A 19825-nucleotide genomic window follows, 5' to 3' on the forward strand; every position below is an offset into this window, starting at 1 on the left:
GGCCAGCAAGGCTGTCTGAAGCCAAAGGTAGAGCATGTCCGCAGTCATGCTGACAAAGCCTTGACGAACTATGTACACTGTAAATTACACAGGGAATTTTAAGCTTATGCATGTGTCAAGTCCACAGTGGATTGAGACATTCTCCGCTGTCACAATCGTGGCACAGTGAAAGATTGGTTTGCGGGGGGGGGGGGGGTCTTGTGTCACGTTTGCATGTACTCCCTTACGCCTGTGTGGGTTTTCTATGGGTGCTCTGGTTTCCTCTTGCAATCCCCAAAACATGCACAGTAAGAATGTTGGACACTCCAAATCTTCCTTGGCTGTTTTGATGAGTATGAGCGGTTCCTTCTTGCGCCCGGCGATTGGCTGGGAACCAGTTCAGGGTGTACCCCATCCGACCGCCCAAAGACAGCTAGAATGGGCTCTAGACAACCCACGACTCCTGTGAGCATAAGCGGTTATGATCATTTATAAATGGGTGTTAGAGCTATCGCAACATTTTGGGCTTCAATTCATTGAATATTGTGCTGCTCCTTCAGGTTTGTGCAGTATTATATAGTGGTGGGACAAATTGCAAGAAGTCCCGAATGTGTTTTATGCTGTAGATATCAAAGTGTGAATGATCCTTGATGTATGATGAATCATTCCTTTAAGAACATTTCATGTATTGGTTAATGAATAGAAGACATAAAAAGCTAATTAATCCCCTGAATGTTTGTGGTTTCATTGCGTTGGACCTTGCCTAATACGTGGGGATGTACATAACTGGTATACAGGTATGCTTGCATGACAGAAATCACTGATGTGTAACGTCGTATGCTTCACTTCGCGCATTTGCGTACCCTACCTAACTTTTATCCGTGACAACAACGGAGCCTGAGCTGAACATTTTTCTCCCTGAAAACTGTCTCCAAGATGTGGCGTGGCTTGAAGCACACGTAAATGTGCCGCAAAATTTACCTCTCTTGTCCCCAGAAAGAAGCCAAACCGGTGCTTGATACAGGGTCGAAAAATTTGAGGCATCCTTTTTTGACAAGTATGAAAAGAGTATGTGAATGTAGTGCAAATTATTGCTAAAGAACAAGCTAGTTGAAAAGCAATAGCTAATCGCTGGTGGTTGGTGGCGAGACAAACTGCAGAAACAACACAAGCTCCATGTTATAGTTTTTTCCTTGCCTTTGATAATGCTAGGCTTGTGCGTCTCATCTTCCTATTCTGAAGATACTAGTATGTTAACTGAAGCAGCTTGGACTGGTTGTTCTGGGCTGTGTATGGTTCCCGTGGATATCATTTACATCGTCACTTTACAGTTGACAGAGAATATATGACTTCCTTGGACTAATTTAATTGGGTCCTGAAAAAGTTGTGCAAATCCTACCTGATGGAGTTATGAAACTTTTCAAGGACACAGGTTGACTGTTTGCACATACAAGACAGTGTGCTGCTAATGTGGGAGCAACACTAAGGACGTTTTTAATGAAAGAAAGGGTGCGATCCAAATACAGTTCCCTCATACTCATGTGAGTAATCTCACCCAACCAAACCTTGGCAAAATTGTATAAGTGTAACAAGTAAAAATGAAATTAAAATTATAAGGCATATGGTCAAGCCGACACAAGAGAAAAAAAAATACAAAATACACAATCATTGTCCAATCTTTTGCAATTTTTAAGATATGCTCCATATCGTGTTGGATTTATTTATTTCATCCCATAGCATTAAGCACACATTAAAGGGCCACACCAGGAGGGATGATCCGTTTTTCATTGAAAAGCTTAATTTAGGTGCTGTCAGATGAATGGATTCTGATACAGATTTGCTGATATCAGCAGAGATCCAACCCCAGAATATTCTATGAAACCGCGGAGGTAAGCGCTAACGTCTAGCATAGTGCTATGTTGAGCCAAAAACAAACTGATTTCTCTCAAGCGCACCCGCAACAGAGGCAAACAGTGTCACACGTTATCACATGTAAAACAAGTATTTGTTTTTCAAAAAAAACCTCTGTGGGCCATCACCTTATTATGGTGGAGAGGTTTGCGTGTCCCAATGATCCTAGAGGTTAAGTTGTCCAGTCCTGGGTGAGGGACCGGACTAAGTCCGAACCACTGACCCTCAATGATGAGTGATACTCCCGGGTTCTGTACACTGGTCAACGGGGGCCACCCTCTGGAACCAAGCCCGGAGGTGGGGCTCGCGGGCGAGCACCTGATGGCCGAGCATGAAGCCATGGGCCTTGGCCGGGCTCCGCCCGAAGTGTTAACGTGGGTTTCCCTTCCCACGGGCTCAGCGGCTGTGAGAGGCGCCATAAGGGTCGGTTGCAGTGTGAGCTGGGCGACCAAAGGCGGGGCTCCGATCCCTGGCTGCAGAAGCTAGCTCTTGGGACATGGAATGTCAGTTCTCTGGCAGGGAAGGAGCCTAAGCTGGTGTGCAAGACAATAAAGTTGTGGTTCCCCTTTTTAGGAAACATCAAAGGTACATGTCTAGATGTAGACTTGAAAAAAAGCGCTTGACCATGGCCCTCAGGGTGCCCTGTGGGGGGTGCTTCGCAAGCATGGGGTACCGAACCCCTTGATCCGGGCTGTTTGGTTCCTATACCGCCGACGTCAGAATTTGGTCTGCACTGCCTGCACTAAGTCGAATCCATTTCGGGTGAGGGTTGGACTCAACCAAGGAGATGCCCTTTTGTCACCGATTCTGTTAATTATCTTTATGGACAGAATTTCTCCGCCCGTTTTCTCCTTTTGTCCAAAATAGCTTGGTATCCCCAAGAACTACACATTTTCAAACTGTGATTGCTAAAGAACGGGATAAGGTAGAATCATACTTTTTTTTTTCCTAAGTGACATGGGTTCGTTGGAATGGACTCCAATCTTTTATGTACCACCCATGTTTACATAGACACTAGCAATATTTTGTCATCGTTGAAAATGAGTGAAAATGCTCAAGATCGTCCGGCACGCTCGAGGTTGCCTTTTCTGAAAACACTTGGCACGGAAAGAGTTATACAAGCGTTGTGTAAAAGCATTCACCTTCTGTGATAATTTGGTCAGCATTATGAAAATCTATTTCTTTGTTTAACATACCCAGGTTTAATTGACAGGCATGTGTACTTCACTTTGTTTTGTGTTTGAACAGCTTGAAGCCTCTCTCATCAATAATTATGGACTATCTGCTAAATTGCTGCTTATTGTGAATTGAGTCAAAGTCGTCACCAGCACAAAATGGCCGTACGTTGAAAAAAATTATCCAAGCAAAAGTCAGCTAAAGGCATTTTGGAAAAAAAAAAAAAAAAAGTCTAGTCACTTGCATCCCAAGGAAGCGCTGTCCATTTATTGTGATTCTCAATGACACTTGTGTTGAACGACAATAGTGTCTCTCATTTAGCTAGAAGAAAAGGAGGAAAAGCAAAAAGGGGCAACCCACGCAGTTGTGGGTTTGTACGACTTGCTCAAGGGCTTCTCGACAGCACTCTTGAAGTGAGCTGGCACATTTCCAGCACGTTTTGAACCTGCTATCTTCTGGTCAGCAAGCCAAGACCTAACAGCCAAAAGTGAGCAACCAACTACAACTAGAGGACCGAAAGGACGGAGCTGCTCTGCAGGCCTCAAAGTCAGTGTCTTTACTCAGTCTTAGAAACATCAAGTGTCCACATCTATCCGCTGTGGAGATGACTGAGAGGCACAGGGGCTCGGTCAAAGCATTTGTGGCCTGAAACCTCCGACCTGCATACGAAGAATCAAGAAGCAAACTCACAGTTTTTCACAGAGTCCCATGAGTCATACCTAACCCACAGAAATCAGTTTACTTTCCCGTGATGTAAGGAGGATAGATTTGCATAACATGGTATTTTACACAGATCCTCGCACAAATATCTTGCTCGCCTAAAGGTACGAGGGCACATATGCAACGTGGGGGGAACGTCACAAACATGTTATCTTCGGCAAAAGCCTTAATACCACGCAGATTCCTGGGGGCCTTGACAGTTCAGCAGCTGTCAGCGCATTCAAAAGCCAACATTAGCTGTGGGTTCCAAGGACCCAACGTGCCGCACGTGATGGGCCGCCACTGTAGCCTTTCTCTGCGAGGCTTAACAAAGCATCACTTGCCTTCAAGAGGTTCAGTGGAAGCTGATTAATAAACAGCCCCCACGGTGACTCTATGAGTTGGCCAGAAGATCTGCATGTCATTACAGTTCTAATTGTGGATTTCATCATGAATATTCATAGGTGAGAAAATGAATTCATGGTTTGGATCAGAGCCCTTCCTGACGAGCAAGATAGGAAGGAGGTTAAATATGGGGCTAATTAGGCGGGGGTGCGGTAGAAATGTGGTGATGAGGTCATGATACTATTTTCAGGTGTCGAACCCTTTCGCGAACATGCCCGCTTCGAATCTAAATCGGTCCACATTACACTTTGGCATGGCGGCACGAGGCGCCGGCTGGGCGCGCTTGCTGACGCTCACATTTCTTGCGGTATATTTAGTCCCAACATTCACGTTTGAATGTAACATGTCTTACTTACCATTACTGTTCTTGGAGTCTCTCCTCAGACCACACAGCATGGCTGCAGCGCCCTTTGAGAATTCACCCTGTTGATATTGCGTCCACCTGAGGAATAATTTGAGGACCGAGATGATTCACCTGCTGAGATACCTGAGGAACCCCATCTTTGAGCTTCCTGACAGCGCTCCCTGTATACGTGCCAAGACCTGATGCCCCAAAGGTCTTAGTTAGTACTTTGATGTCCAAAATACGAGTCGACCGATTCCTGTTCATCTATAAAATCCAAAACGAGGAAGTAAAGACATCCCTTTCTTGCCATTCTCAGACAAAATGTTCATCTCCGCTGGATTTAGCGTTCCCCTTTTCATGTGCTCACAGACTCACACATAACCCTCTCTCTCTCTCTCTCTCTCACACACACACACACACACAGACACACACTCTCTCTCTTTGCCAGAGGGGCTCAGCGAGGCAGGAGCACACCACTGTCACTGCACCCTCCCCCTACACACATACGCACGCGTACATGCACAGTCTTCATCCGTTTCCCAACAAATCAAACAACCTTCATTATCTGCGCACACCCACCCACATACAGTACAAGGATTTTACTTATAGATTGCTCACTAGGTGCACTAAGTACACAATGTGCATTTCCAATCGGGTAATCAAGTGTGTTCAAGTGGTATGAATGACGAGACAGACATTTGGCCTGACATCCGAGTCATCTGAACAGAGAAGGTGAGAGATCTGTTGCAACCGCTGCCGCACCTGTCCGACCATTTGTCAACCGCACACCCCTCCATGCCTTGTCACTTCTTTGCCTCAGCCGAATTGGGCTGTGTCACATGTACTCACACAGACATATATACATACATATGTATACGCGTAAATCCGTTTTCTAGAGCCGCTTGTTCTCACAAGGAGAATCCGAGCTGACTTTGGGCAGTCGCCGGGGGACACTCTGAACTTGCTGCCAATCGCAGGGCACACGGAGATGAACAATCAATCATCACACCTAAGGACAATTTCGTATGTCCGCGTGTATTGCAATGTCATTGCTGTATATTTTTGTGAGGTGAATCCGGAAGTCACTTTTACATTCCTTATCAACAAACAGCTTGATCTCATTCATGTAGAGGAGTTGGCTGATTGTTTTTACACTTTTGAATGGATACCTGGTGCCGCTTTTACTTATGATCTGAGTGGGTTCAGCCCTATGCAGAACACACCAGCTTTGCTTTGTTAGGAGGCTAACCTCTCTGGGTCACCGTCATATTTGCCTTCAGCCTACTCATCCATAGTGGTGGCCCAAGGTCTTTCCTCATTATCCAAAGCAGCGAAATAGTCTAGGGTTTAAGAAAGCAGACTTTGACAACGGGGCCTATGCCTCGGATAGCTCTCATTCTTCATACAAGCTCAGCCGTCAACAAGGTACACGCAGCTGTTGGGCAAGCAGTACACACTGGTGAGAATTGGACTACTGAGAACAAGTGTTAGACACTTTAGTTTGTGTTATGCGACGGTCTTTAACATACCTGTGGAAATTGTGGTTATCATCAGTCTGCTTGAAAATGCACCAAAAGTACATGTGTATTTGTTTTGAGTAAGTGCATTAATAACAATTACCCTGTTAGCTGCCTACGTGAATCTTCCTTGTAACGTGTTAAAAGTCTTCTAATCACATTTATGACATACACTTTCCTATTGGTCTTTTGTTTAACTTTTGGTGCTCTCATGTGTCTTTCGATAAAGATCGATTGCAATCTTGTATGCACATTCAGTTGTGACTTTAATTATTCAATATGAATAAAATATGCATATGTTGGATGGAGTCCTGTGATAATTCAGAATCCATCACGTATGAGGGTAAAATTTAAAGTCTTCATTGTTAATTGAAGTAGACCAATCTGAGCCATGGTCTAAACTGGGCCAACTCCAGGGCTGACTCTTACTCTGCACACATGCAACAATATTTACACAAAGTGGCTCTTGAACAAGAATTCAAGCGAGGTCAGGCTAATTTTGAGAGGTTGCAAACTATTCCTCATTTCTAGGCCTAATTAGTCAGACGTTCCACTTGTTATGAAACACTTTGTGAGGGTAATTTCCTCTGGGAGTATTTTATTCCTCTCTAATGGCCTATTAATCACCAGCTGCATGAAGGGGATCAGGAGATGGAATATTGATGTCGTGGTGATTACAAACAAACCTTTGGGATTAAATGCAAAAAAAAAAAAAAAGAGTATTTTTTTTCGGAGAAGTGATGCCTAAACAGTCAAGTCGGGTCAAGTCAAAGTTTACTTGTAAAGCACATTTCAAAATCAAACTCCAAGGGCTGACCAAAGAGCTGTACTGTTACTAAAATACAAAAGAATTTATCAAGCACAAATGTAATAATAATTAAAAACTCTAATAAAAAATCAACCTCAAACACAAAATAAAAAAAAAGAAGGTAAAACAGACAGGCAGAACAGATAGGCACCGAACAAGCCCCAGTCTTTTTAATCGCGAGAACCTTTTAGCTGTTTAGCACGTTGCCTTGCTGCGTTCTACACATTAGCCGGACAAATGCAAGGAGTGGCTTTAAATATCATGAAGCCTTTTTTTATTTTTTGGTGGATTAGCTGCCAGACAGCCTCATATTGTAAGGTGAGTTGAGTTCACTGCCACCATAACAGCGCACGTACAGTCTCTTAGGTTTGTGCTCATAAGTTACAGGAAAACATACAAAATGAAATCTAATCAGCCATCTTGAAAACCTTTATGTCACTCAGTTCTAGGCACCAATGTATTTGTTCCATGAATCTTTTATTAACCTATAGTCTTCTTCCTGTGATTGGCTGGCAAACAGTCCAGGGTGACCCCCAACTACTGCCCGTAGATGGCTGGACAGGCACCAGCAAGCCAGCGACCCCAGTGAGGATAAGCGGCTAAAGAAAATGGATGGATGGCTATCCTTCTCATTTCTCTTTCACTTTGGCTGCGCTACTTTCAGAACTCCTGGGAAAATGTCAAATAAAATGATTGTTGAATGTGGGAGTTTCCTGTCGTGAGCAGATATATCCAGTAGCTGCACGGGAAAAGCAACATTGTTGCTCTAAAGGCATTTTTAAACGTTTTTTGCGATTTGATTCATTGCACATTTGAAAAGACAAAACTTTAAGCCAAACAAATGCTAACACTTAACGGGAGTACAGTATACGTAATTTTTCACATGCATGTGGGGGCTCTTGGTAAATGCTGCAAAATACAATCCTCCTCTGGCTGTCCATAACGATAACGGACATGGCAACCTCTGGAGGAGTGCCACCCCCCAATATAATATAATATAATATAATATAATATAATATAATATAATATAATATAATATAATATAATATAATATAATATAATATAATATAATACAATATAATATAATTGAATCATAACTAGACCTACATTTAAAACATACCGCTAGTCACTGAGAACATATTTATTTACACGTTTTTGAAACTTTTAATAACTTATTCATTTTGAATGAAAAACGGTCTAAATCTTACATATTGCTACTTTAAGGACCATTATGAATAGGTCATGTGCCCGACATAATCGCCGTGGCTAATGGCAGCTTGTTTTTTGAACTGATTCAAGCGTTGTAATTGTTACCCCTGCTAATGTGTCAAACATGGCCATCCATTCTCTTTGAATGGTATTAGTTTTAGTTTGGGGGATTGTTTCTTCAGTTGTTTCTTGGGACAAATTACAAGATTCCTGTGGCCAACATTTGTTTTGCATTCACACAGCAGCATTTGCGTAAACAGCAGGAACTGCACTGCATCTACAATGTAGGCGTGTGTGTGTGTGTGTGTGTGTGTGTGTGTGTGTGTGTGTGTGTGTGTGTGTGTGTGTGTGTGGGGTGGGCAAATCGACCGGACCTCCATTTTCATCTTCTCACCCTAAACGTCTTTTAAACTGACCAGACTGCTATCTTGTGGTGTTAAGGGGTATGTGCAATATAAATGCAAACTCGATCGTCACTCAGTGGATCGATCGCAACAATAGTGTGGATGATACAAAAAATAAATATAAAAAGTGAATGCCACGGGGAAAAAAACGTGAGAACCATGGACTCGGCGAAAATCCGGGCCTCGAGATAATTGCCTCTGAAATTGACATTTTTCAACAATAGGTGTGTGTCCCGCAAACCAATGCAACCCTATCATTATTATATAGACCGGTGCACCATGTTGCATTGTATTATTCGAAAAAGTTCTAGTTCTAAGCTTTTTAGTTGTTTATGACTAGATTTCATAGCAGAGTGCTCTCATGTATCGCAGTGTAGAAAGTGATGTTCACCATTGACTTGCAAACCCATTGCTAGCTTTGTGTAATACTGATTTTATCCCCAAATAGTTGAACCGTGACGCAGTTTTTAATGATCCTGTTTTCGTGTGCACAGGTGCGCCAAACACAGCAAAATACTAGATGCCGCGTAACTGCAATGATGGCTGAGCCGGACAAACTGTATTACATGGCTTCCTAATAACTTTTATTAAGGTTAGTCTTGAAAATGCTATGCTGGATTGCTTCTTAACAATCTTAGATGATGAGAGTGTACCTGGGTATTCCCGCCTTTTCAGGTCAGTACCTTTTGTCCTCCCTCGCACGACGCCCAGTCGACATCTGAGCGAAAAGGAGAACATCCTCCTCTTTCCGCCTGCTGAGTGGACACTTCTCCAAATATCAGGCTGAGAGGAGACAAAGGAGACTTGCTTGGGCGCGAGGTGGCCCTTTCCAAACACGAGCCTCGCTGACACGTTCATCGTCTTTTCCTGTGTTCTGTATCGGAAGGATCCGTCGATTTTCCCGAGTGACTTTGTTGGCCTTCCCCGGAGAACCTCTCAGCTGCATCCGCAGTCAGCCGCCACCTGACTCGACTAAAAATACCAAAGTCTTGGTTTTGCTTCTGCCCCCGACCTCATTTGACAAGGTGACTGGCAATTCCTACTTTTGTGTGCATGGTTGGCACTTTCAGGGTGACAGATGGCATAACGGCGAAGCGTGGAGGGGCACAGCCTGGCCGCCGTATCGCAATGGAATCTTTCTCAGCGGGATAGCACCTCTCAACACTCCAAACTCACGATGCGGACACTTACGGAAGCAAACCACTTTGTCCGCACAAAAACACGAGTTCAAAACGCATGAGCGAGATTCTATTGTAAAGCGTTTATTTTGAACAGCGATTTTATTCGTTCTCCTCGCTTCTGAGCCTGGCGTTGGGGTTGGTGATCTTGATGGCCAGCTGAGCTGCCCTCTCCACGATCAGCTTCCTGTTCTTTGACGAGACGTTGTGGGCGATTTCCGCACAGTAGGTCCTATAGGAAAATCGAAGGGTACAAATTATGTGCTGAACAACACGTTGCGTTAACTCTTTCAGCGTTATCGGAAAAGGCAACCCGCTGATCGCATCTTTCGTAGCTATCGAGAGCAACGCTAGCACCGAGGGGTCAAACCTAATTACCGCAGCGCTCGATAAGCTTAAAATTAAAACGGCACATTTGAGTCGGCCCGCTTCAGAAAAAAAACGTGATTGGTAGGAACGGCAACAGTGTGAGGACGTGAGCATTAAATAGTCTTTGAAAAGTAAGCTTTTGATAGCCTATGGAGTATTGAGCAGCGATAGCTAGTGGCTAATTTATGCTAGACACAGGCACCCTACTAACGAGCGTCAGTGTAATTAAGCCATTTAAAGCGCCCTAATCTTGGCAGTCAAACGCCATCTCAGAACAAAGTTTTGTTGTTTCTGTCGAGAGTCAAGACAGTACAATTCAAGCTGTTTTGCCCTGACACGCTGTCCAGAGCTACTTCAAAATAAAAGCATAGCAGATCTGTGCAAGGCCACGGTATCTTTAGCATACATTGAAATATTGCTTGCACACATTAAAGCCTCTAGGAGTTGATAACATTTGACAGAGGATGACACATCTTATGTAAAGTATGGTTCAGCTATATCAACTGTTGCTTTTCTCTTTATCAGACAGTAGCAAGACTTAAAAAGTTTAAAATTCAAAAATCAAAAGGAAGTTAAAGATAACGTTGAAACATGACAGCTAAAATCTCTTGGAAATAAGATTTTAAAGTTTTTATTTTTAAATTTTAAAGTGTTTAAGTCTTGCTGTGGTCTGATAAAGAGGAAAACAGTTCATTTTAAACTATGGAAAGAATAAAGCTCATTCAAGTATTGTTCAGCTGTAACTAGGGCTGTCACTATCCAATTTTTAAAAATTGATTAGGGTTCCCGTTTTGACACTTAATGGGGACCCAAAACATCATGTGAAGAGTGAAATGCACAAAGTAGGACCCATCCCAGAGAGGAGCTGCCTGATTGCTACAACAAAGTTCATAATTTCCTTCTGCTGCTTCTTGATGAGCAGAGTTGCAGACTCGGCACATTTCGCACTTGGCGGCCCCCCTAATTTGAACAACTAAAACTGTCCCTATCTGCGTGGCCGCCAACTGCAACACCGAATGCGTCTGTAAGTAAGTTCCATGCCGAAAACAGGGGCACAAACATGATTATGGCGAGGCAGTTTCAAGCAACCTATTTTAGGGGTTGACTACCTGACTTGGTGGACTTTTTGTCCCGGCCCTAGCTGTAATTAGGGCTGTTGCTGGCGCACACAAATCGGCGGAGCAACGATGAGCGCAAAGCCAGCTAATAGTGGTAACCGAGACAAGAGAGCAGCAAAAATACCTTTGTGCAATGACCTACTTGTGTATTTGGGTGTGTGCCGTTAAGTTGTACGACTTAAGGCACTAGAGTGAGCATGATCAAGATAGTCAATGGCGAGCCACAACAACTGGATATTATTTACTGTTGAGAAGCGAAAATTCCACGCGTTGGGACAATTTTGAATTAAAGATATCTAAACAAATCCTTATCAAAGACAAATACGTATTACCTTGACAATTGATAAATCAGTGCGCCTCTAATCAAAAATGGTGAAATTGGCTTTCTCGGGGTCTCCCAAAAATGATCATTTCATTATATAAAAAGTAAAACCCACCCAAACACAACAAAATTAAGAAGCCCCCCCCCCCGGCACCATTTTTAATTGCAAAATGATACTCTATTAAATTGTATTATCAATTTGAATTTAACTGTTAATTCCTCAAGATGCGAGTAAGTAAGAGCTGGTCCATTCAAAATAGTATCTTCAACTGTAGATCTAAGATATCAATGACAGTGAAAGAGTAATGATGAATGTATGTGTAGCTTACTTGTTACTCATCATTAGAACTTCCAGCTCCTTGATATTGTGCACCAGGAACTTTTTGAAGCCATTTGGCAGGATATATTTTGTCTTCTTGTTGCTACCATAACCAATGTTGGGCATCAGCATCTGCCCCTTGAACCGCCTGCGGACTCTGTTGTCGATACCTCTGGGCTTGCGCCAGTTTTTCTGTTAAGGGACAAAAAATTAGAAATCTTTACCTGTGCATCATGCGCATCCTCAATAGAAAGTTGACAGCAACCAGAATATATTTGCTGAGCTCCATGCAAGATCATAACTTACCGCAATCTTGACATATCGGTCGGATTGATGGCGAATGAACTTCTTGGTTCTCTTCTTGACAATTTTGGGCTTTGTGAGGGGTCGGAGGGCTGCCATTGCGACTAGAAAAGAAGAAAAAGTTACATGGTATTGATTAATTTTACAATGTGATGGCGGGATGAGGTTTCAGCCAATTACTAAACCAAAATTATTGGATTTAAATATCACTCAGTTACCTTACCCTGACACCAGAAACGCTGAAATTACATTGGGTTCTAATGTCAGCGTTTAGTGGCTTGTTGACAACAGTTAGCTAAGGTACCGCTTACACGCCTGGGTTGACGAGGGCCTAGCTAACCCCAAGATTTACACGGCAATTGCTTGGATAATGAAATGATTCGAAATTGCTACTACTTCTTGTATTTTCCGGAAGTGTTAATTGTTTTTGTTTTGTTTATTTTTAAGCAGGCCTCTGTTGAATCATGATCGGGCATAACGTGAGGAAGACCTACTATAGCAGGCACTAGATTTAGCAGGCACATCCCGCCACAAAACCTGAAACATGCCATTTCGTCGAGGTAATTTTCATTAGATGTTTTGTACAACAGATGTAAATAATCAATTACAAAGAAAAATACAGTGTGTTAAAGGCACACATTATGTGGATTGTATTGGATTCCGTTCACTCACCCGCCGATGTAAATCCGAAAGGAGCTACACCGACACCGGATAGAGAAAAAAGGACTTCCGAGGGTGTTACAAAGGCTCATGGGAACTGTAGTCAACAACAACCAACGTTATTTTACAGCGCAAACTCGTGCCCGTTACGTTAAAGGTTTACCTCGTGCCCGTTACGTTAAATGTTTACCTCAACCTGAAACCAAGACATCTTAAACATTATACAAAATGCTATAGTTGCAGTTTGCTGGGTCTTTATGTTTATGGACGAATGTATAACGGTACAAATACTCGCTTGCCTTCCTTGCCCCTTCTATATGGGTGGACAGTAGTACCTAATTCTGGGTCCCCCTACCAGCCCTCAAACCCACCACTGCAATCCCTACGTATAATTACAGTGGTGTCAAAGTGGGAACCTTATGTATGCATGTATGTATGTATGTATGTATGTATGTATGTATGTATGTATGTATGTATGTATGTATGTATGTATGTATGTATGTATGTATGTATATATGTATGAATGTATGTATGTATGAACGTACGTATGTACGTATGTATGTACATAATTAATTAGTCTCCTCTCATTACTATATTTATATGTACATAATTAATTAGTCTCCTCTCATTACTATATTTATAGTGTAAGATAATGAGGAGGTGGAATGTGTGTTCTCTTTCACATCACTTGACATCATTATTGGAGAAGCATTGCCAGTTGAACTTCAGAGGGAATGCTTAGAATCACTAAAGACAATATTGTTGTTCACACAGACGCACGCTACGAACTTTAACTTCTCTTTCCTAGATCTATCAAGCTGTTGATCCAATTTGCACTGAGTGCCTTTGGACTCCAGACGCTGTCTGCCACATGTTTAAGGATTGCCCTTCTCTGTCACAGTTTTAGCTTCACAATATGTTTTTGAGACCCCCTCTCGTATGTGTGGTAAGTCCACGATTCCTTCATTGCAATATTGGGAGTGGTTTGATTCAGTATCTGTTGTGGATGTGATGCCACATTTGCAATTTGAGAAACTTATATGTTCAACCACGACCAGGTTAAGCCATTTTTATATTATTTTGATCAAAAGTTTCCAACGAAGAATACTTAGGAATGGTAAATGTTGGGTGGATTTACCGTTGTGCACTGAGACAATAATTTGTCTATTTTGTTTTCTGTTTTGATATATTTTAGGGGCCTGGGTTGCAATTGCTGTGATGATATGCAGTAGATAAAATTAATTTGATTCTCCACTTTCGTTTACTGCCCAAGGAGCAGATTTGCGCTTACTTCCGGAACACCCATTTTTGCTTTTTTATTTTGTAGGGGGCTGGCTTTGGTGGAAAATCGGATTTCGACAACACATCGTGGATGATGACCTCTGAAATCGCCAATTCAATGTGATTGTAACAACTAGACTGACTGTTTGAGCTGACATTGACTTATCTGCCGCGTGATAGAAAAGGTAAATGATTTTTTTTTGGTCACATGATGAGATCTGTTGTACACTCCTGTAAAGTGTTTTTTTTTTCTTGCAGTGTTTGTTTTCAGACCAAATCCAACAAGATGGACTATAAACCTATGGCAGAGTGAGTATTTCAAAGTTTGGCATTTCGTAAAAAAAACATCCCGTGACGGATAGTCCCGTTATGGCCTTCTCGTGTTAACTTTCGTTTTCTGTTCCACTGCAACCAGCGACAGAAGAAGTTACGGCGTGGCCAATCCGGGTTACTTACAAGCAACCGACGGCCCTCCGGGTATGTGCGATGATGGAGTGTTTTCAATCGTTGCTTAACCGGGAGTGTGTCTGTTTAAGAAACGATGTAATCTCACACTTCCGCGCAACACATACATTGACGTCATCCTATGTCCTCACGCCGTGGATAAATCGTCCTGTGGCAACAGCAGAGTGTTTTACAATACGTTGCGTTGAGTGCTGCACTCGGTATTTAGTACCGCACAAAAATACCTGTAATGGAATTTTATAGTAACTCAGAGAGTCAAGGTAAGTCACGAGACACGGTGCACACACTCAGTCATTCACGCACTCACGTCGTGGGAGAGAAAGAACGTGATCCAGAACTAAAAACTTCACATGATCTTCTTCACATGAGCTCGAATCTAAATTACGTTGATATCAGACGCAGCTCAAATGTTTTTGTAGGTTACCCATTTGTGCATCATATTAAAAAAGAAAAAAATAGCACACTTTAATAGATATTTTTACGTTTTCTTGAACTGGTTCCTCTGGTTTGTTTCAGCAATGTTTGCCCCACCCGCGCCTGACTCCCAAGGACCTAGCGCTCCACCAGCCAGCATGTTTGACAACATGCCCGGCTATGAAGGGACTGTGGCTGGCGGTGGAGGTTAGTATGGAGCCGGTGCTACATAACTCACCAACATTTCACGCTCCGAGTATCTTTACAACTAGGATGATTGACTAACACAAATTGTTGTGGATTTGTATTAAAATAAATCTCATGTATACGTTGTATAATTGCGCAATAAATGGGAAGTCGACCCCCAATACTGTACTGTACTTCTCGAAAATGTTTTCTGCAGGTCCAGTAGTCTACACTAGGGGGTTCTGATTTACAAGTGGGTCTTGTGGCTCAATTCATGTTCAACAAACACGATACTAATCATAATCCCGAGTTTAATCTAACGGGGTCGGCCAGAACATTTTTTTTTCACTTGACTCCCCCTTTAAAATGAACATAAAATATAGATTCAGGAAAACAGTTATTCTTTAACAGATAGTAATCGACATCATACAGAGGGATGTTTCTTGACTGTAGAGGTACTCACATGAGTCTCTTAAATCAGCGGTCCCCAACCACCGGTCCCCGGCGCGGGACCAGTCCATGAATCAACTGGTACTGGGCCGCGTGGGCTGCGCCCGAAATAATGTTTTGGAAATGATTTAGTTTAACAGTTCATACGTTTGTGCTTGCATACATAATGAGAAAGACGATGTGGTTTTTAGAGCAACCAGCAGCAGCAACAGCAGCCCCCGACCGCAATATAAATCTAAAAGCGTTGACCGGTTCATGGTGATAAAAAGGTTGGGGACCGCTGTGTTAAAGGACCAAAAACAGTCAAGGTTCCATTGAGGTTGGTCAAGACAAACGCGGTAATACTGTGTTAAATCAAAATAAAAAATATATATATATCTATATGAAGCAGTGTTGCTGTTTAAACTGTGTATGTTACAGTAGCTTACGATGTTAAATATCTTGTACTTTTTTAGATTAAAACCTTCTTTGTTGTTTATTAAGTCTGTACTTGTTGAAATAAGTATCACTGCCATATAAAGTCTATTGATCTTTGTGTGTTGCAGGGAGAATGAAATGCAAAATTTTCAGTCCTTTTATTCTTTCAATTGCAAATTTTTCCTGTCCATTTTTTTTGTTATTAAAAAATGCAATTCCATGTAAAATAAGACTCTTAGAGCTGGAAAAGAGTCAGCAATATGCACTTCACTTCAAAAATCAAAGTTAAAACTTGGAGTTGTGATCTTACTGTGTGACCCAGTTACAGGCTTTCTATGTATTGTTGGCATGCAGTTTCTGGAACACATTTTTGACCCAACCAAAACAAATACAATGCTTGTTTTTTTACAAATCTCATGTCAAGGTCAACTTCCACGCCGTGGAGCTGCGTTGTTGCGGTGTGCCAACACAGACAGTACACTATAAATGGGTTGGTCAATTCAATACTGCACTGTGCTAAGTGCAATGTGGAAAAACAACAGTCCAAAGTCCAGAAATACAGACTTACTGATTTGGACGCTGAACGGGTTAAAATATATTATAAACAGTTCTCAGTATGATGAACCGCAACTACAATAAACACACAATATTGAATAGCCATCCATCCAGTTTCTGCAGCCGCTTATTCTCATTGGGGTCACAGGCCTGCTGGTGCCTATCCCAGCTGTCTATGGGCTGTCAGCGGGGGACACCCTGAACTGGTTGCCAGCCAGTTGTAGGGCACACAAAGACCATTCATGCGCCCAATCACACCTAAGGACAATTTAGAGAGTCCAATTCACCTGCCATGCGTGTTTTTGGAATGTTGGGGGAAGCCTGAGTCCCCAGAGAGAACCCACGCGGACTCCAGGAGAACATGCAAAGGCCAGACTGAGGTGGATTTGAACTCGGGGCCCCTGAATGTGAGGCGGACGTGATAACCACTGCACCACTGAGCCACCCAGTATGAAAAACCTGTTATGAATTAGAATTGCAGTCATAACAGACAGGGTTTTTCTTTTATCTCGGAAAGAAGAATACCATTATACAAAACTTTAGGGTAAATTGAGTGGACGAAATGGTCATTGAATGCACTTAAGTTCCACTATTTAGAACGCTGGTGTTTTGTTGACCCTATCTGCCACTTGAAAAATCAGCTAACCTTCCAGCTCTCGTTCTAGGTGGATTTCTGCCCCCTCCGATGCCAACGCAGCCAACTCCTCAACCTTTACCTGGACCTGAACAACCACAATGGAAGTAATGCTCAAACTTTTTTTCTCCTCCATTTGATGCAAACGCAGGTGTATGCAGATAACACAACAAAAGCATCTCTTAAAGCGTACGTCACACTCCTCTGCCGCTTTCAGTATTCCATCAATAAGTGAGACAACAGCACGAGAGGCTTTTGCACTATGGGCTTCCAGCCATTGTTGTTATAGTTCAGCGCCAGCAAAAGATGGAGTTATCACCAACATGGAGGCTTTCAATACCTATAGGGTAAATGGAAGAGAAAATAATGAAACTGGCATTGAATTTAATTGTGCAATTGAAATGTCTCTCATCTCCATGACGTCTTTAGTACCGACTGGAAACCTTTACTGAATCGAGATCGACTGAGTGGAGTCATGAGCCATATAACGGTTTGTCTTGCTTCTTTGTGTATGTTCTGCTGTACTTTGAAAATGACTGGTTTCCATTTTTATGTTTTTGTTTCGTTTTTGTTTCTTCTTCTGTTCATCAGATGACTATGTGCTCAAGTCAAACCAGTAGACTTGCTGTTTAAAGAGGCAGCACATTTAATGTCAATTTAGAATTACATTAGAACTGCGATTAATCACTTTTATTTAAGGTAACATTGACTGTTGAAAATTTTGTTGCGTGTTTGCCTAACACCACTCTCTGACAGCTATTTAAGATAGAACTTTGATCGGGATCAACAAGGTTGTCTTCCCCGCTGACTGCTATTTTCTTTGGATCAGGCCAGCCAGTGGATGCCTACGCCCAACCCCCTCCAGGTCCGTGGGATATTCCCGCACCAGCCCCCAGTTATTTTACAGATAGTAAACAGATCATCAAAGTTCCCTACACTTCATCTATGAAGGTTCATACTTACCTAGTGTCATTTTAAACATGTTCAAACAAGCGAGAGTGCTTTGTTTTTTTCTTAATGAGAACCATTTGATCAACAGAGTTGTCATGTTTGTATGGGTATGGGGCGGACACCTTGCAAAGACTGTACTGGTGCGGGCAATGTAAGTCGTATTTGCAAGACACCTTGGTGCAAGTGACTTTTCATTCATGTCCAACCCGCTGGATTCTTTTTCATCACTGTAGAAAGTTTGCTGGGTGTGCAATGGAGCTGGTTTCCGCCACGGGAATGAGCGGTGCAATCATTGCTTTGGCAGAGGGCGGGAAAAGTAAGTACAGCCTTCTTTCCAAAACACTTGTTTCAAAAATATGAATGACAATACCTTAATTTTACAGCGTGTCGTTCTTTCGCTGTTTTGTAGCTGCCATAGCTGCCAGGGGCAAGGATTCAAGCAATGTGCCACATGTCATGGAAAACAGCAGCTTTTGGTCTATATCAACCTCACTGTAAAATGGTGCTGTTTCTTTTCTGGTCAGACAGTTTGGTTGCACTGGCATTAAAGCATTCTACTAACACCTGTTAAGCAAAACTTTGTAACATTTTTTTCAGGACCAATAACTGTGATGACTATGTTGTGGAGCAATGCAGTGGACTTCAACTGGATAACCTCAGTAAAGTGTCTGGCAAGGAGCTTTTTAGAGACTCTCAGTACTTGGTAAGAGTTTTTGTCCATCCGTGTTTTCTTACAGCAGACGCTTATGATGTTCACCAAGAATAAAAATTGGTTTAAAGAGAGTTTGTTTTTGTTTTTTTCCGGAGGGTTGGGGGGGATTTGAAATTTTGATATATTTTCTATGGCTTTATTTAGGCATACCCAGTGATGGGGTTTCCGGACCCGACCGTGGTAAATGCCGCACAGCGTTTAATCAACGAACACCAGGGCAGGTTCTCCCAGACCTCTCGCATTCTTCAACAGGTAGTCCGTTAATTGCATGCCATCTCCATTCGGTGCTGACTATGTTATAGTAAACATAATTTCACCATCAGTGCTAAGATGAATGCTTGTTGTTTTGAGTAACATACCTATTCTTCTGTGTGTTCAGCGTCAAACTATCGAACTGATTCCTGTCACCAAAGTGACCTACTCATGGAAAGGGAAAACCCACATTTACTTTGTCTATGGAAATGAATTTAAAGTCAGTGCAGACAACTACCCTGCCACCTGTTGCTGCACGGTGATGTAACTGCAGAAGCTTATGTGTCCATATTGTTCTTTTAAATCAACGATAAATTCACTATTGAAATGTTATGTCTTTTTTTTTAATGTGGCACATTACATTATATAGCATGTATAAAAATCACTACCCATTAAAAAAATACAATAGCCTATACATAAAAATACCACAATATAAACATGCATTGTTTCAAACATCCAGCAAGCCAGCGACCCAAGTGAGGATAAGCGGCTATAGAAAATGGATGGACGAATTCCTTTTCTATCAAACTTCATTTTTCTCTTGTACTTGTATAAATCAACACGTGCCTGATTTCTGTACGAATCTTTCAAACGAATGAATTTTATGACATGTTTTTACTGATGTTTAGTATAACTGTGTAAGACTGATATACTTTTGCAACCTGGCTTGTACAACCTGGATTCACTGAGCAACTTTAATAAATTGTATTTCGTAATGTTTTGCTTCGTGTGCTGTCGTCATAATAAGTGGACTGTCGCAGATGCGATGACGTCGAGAACGTGTT

At 42.2% G+C, this 19825-nt stretch overlaps 3 protein-coding genes across 8 annotated transcripts in view; 1 reads left to right on the plus strand and 2 right to left on the minus strand.

Moving 5' to 3' along the window:
* The window catches only part of LOC148427951 (glutamate receptor-interacting protein 2-like), a 32132-nt gene extending 22585 nt beyond the window's left edge, over positions 1–9547 (minus strand). For 2 of the 3 annotated variants that reach the window (XR_015863861.1, XM_088403823.1), the window contains exon 1: positions 9138–9547. Coding sequence is in view for 2 of the 3 variants with exons in the window: in XM_088403823.1 (XP_088259949.1) it covers positions 9138–9312 (175 nt within the window). In the remaining variant the exon portion in view is untranslated. Of the gene's footprint in view, positions 1–4526; positions 4613–9137 lie in introns of all 3 variants that reach the window. The other variant, XM_088403832.1, reaches the window with a different exon arrangement.
* A 153-nt stretch (positions 9548–9700) lies between these two features.
* Positions 9701–12877, minus strand: rpl32 (ribosomal protein L32). Its single transcript, XM_088403911.1, has 4 exons — positions 12736–12877; positions 12067–12167; positions 11771–11952; positions 9701–9864 (listed from the first exon to the last, which is right to left on the minus strand). Exons 2-4 carry the CDS (start codon positions 12160–12162, stop codon positions 9735–9737), a joined length of 408 nt encoding a protein of 135 aa, XP_088260037.1. The 5' UTR covers positions 12163–12167; positions 12736–12877; the 3' UTR covers positions 9701–9734.
* A 716-nt stretch (positions 12878–13593) lies between these two features.
* ssuh2rs1 (ssu-2 homolog, related sequence 1) lies at positions 13594–19756 on the plus strand. Of its 4 annotated transcripts, XM_088409204.1 has the most exons (15): positions 13594–13669; positions 14051–14189; positions 14263–14313; positions 14420–14481; positions 14986–15090; positions 17157–17232; positions 17343–17472; positions 17555–17615; positions 17955–18076; positions 18165–18227; positions 18310–18392; positions 18486–18578; positions 18674–18779; positions 18933–19040; positions 19168–19756. In XM_088409204.1, the coding sequence occupies exons 3-15, from the start codon at positions 14291–14293 to the stop codon at positions 19306–19308; spliced, it is 1173 nt and encodes a 390-aa protein (XP_088265330.1). In that variant the 5' UTR covers positions 13594–13669; positions 14051–14189; positions 14263–14290; the 3' UTR covers positions 19309–19756. The 4 variants fall into 4 exon arrangements, 3 of the variants coding, with proteins under 3 accessions (XP_088265330.1, XP_088265329.1, XP_088265331.1); XR_015864927.1 differs by lacking the exon at positions 13594–13669 and having other exon boundaries at positions 14020–14189; positions 18486–18595; positions 19168–19314; XM_088409203.1 differs by lacking the exon at positions 13594–13669 and having other exon boundaries at positions 14023–14189.
* The last annotated feature ends 69 nt before the right edge of the window (positions 19757–19825 follow it).

Source organism: Hippichthys cyanospilos, chromosome 2 (genome assembly GCF_059441005.1).
Source record: "Hippichthys cyanospilos isolate Australia breed blue-spotted pipefish chromosome 2, RoL_Hcya_1.0, whole genome shotgun sequence".
Lineage (NCBI taxonomy): Eukaryota > Metazoa > Chordata > Actinopteri > Syngnathiformes > Syngnathidae > Hippichthys > Hippichthys cyanospilos.

Excerpts from the sequence above, each read along its gene's own strand:
- rpl32 (XM_088403911.1), bottom strand. The coding sequence starts at position 12,162 with ATGGCAGCCCTCCGACCCCTCACAAAGCCCAAAATTGTCAAGAAGAGA. Across the intron at positions 11,953-12,066 it reads ACCGATATGTCAAGATTGCG|AAAAACTGGCGCAAGCCCAG; the intron begins GTAAGTTATGAT and ends GTCCCTTAACAG. Across the intron at positions 9,865-11,770 it reads GTTCTAATGATGAGTAACAA|GACCTACTGTGCGGAAATCG; the intron begins GTAAGCTACACA and ends ATTTTCCTATAG.
- ssuh2rs1 (XM_088409204.1), top strand. The coding sequence starts at position 14,291 with ATGGACTATAAACCTATGGCAGA. Across the intron at positions 14,314-14,419 it reads GACTATAAACCTATGGCAGA|CGACAGAAGAAGTTACGGCG; the intron begins GTGAGTATTTCA and ends CACTGCAACCAG. Across the intron at positions 18,780-18,932 it reads TTAGAGACTCTCAGTACTTG|GCATACCCAGTGATGGGGTT; the intron begins GTAAGAGTTTTT and ends GGCTTTATTTAG.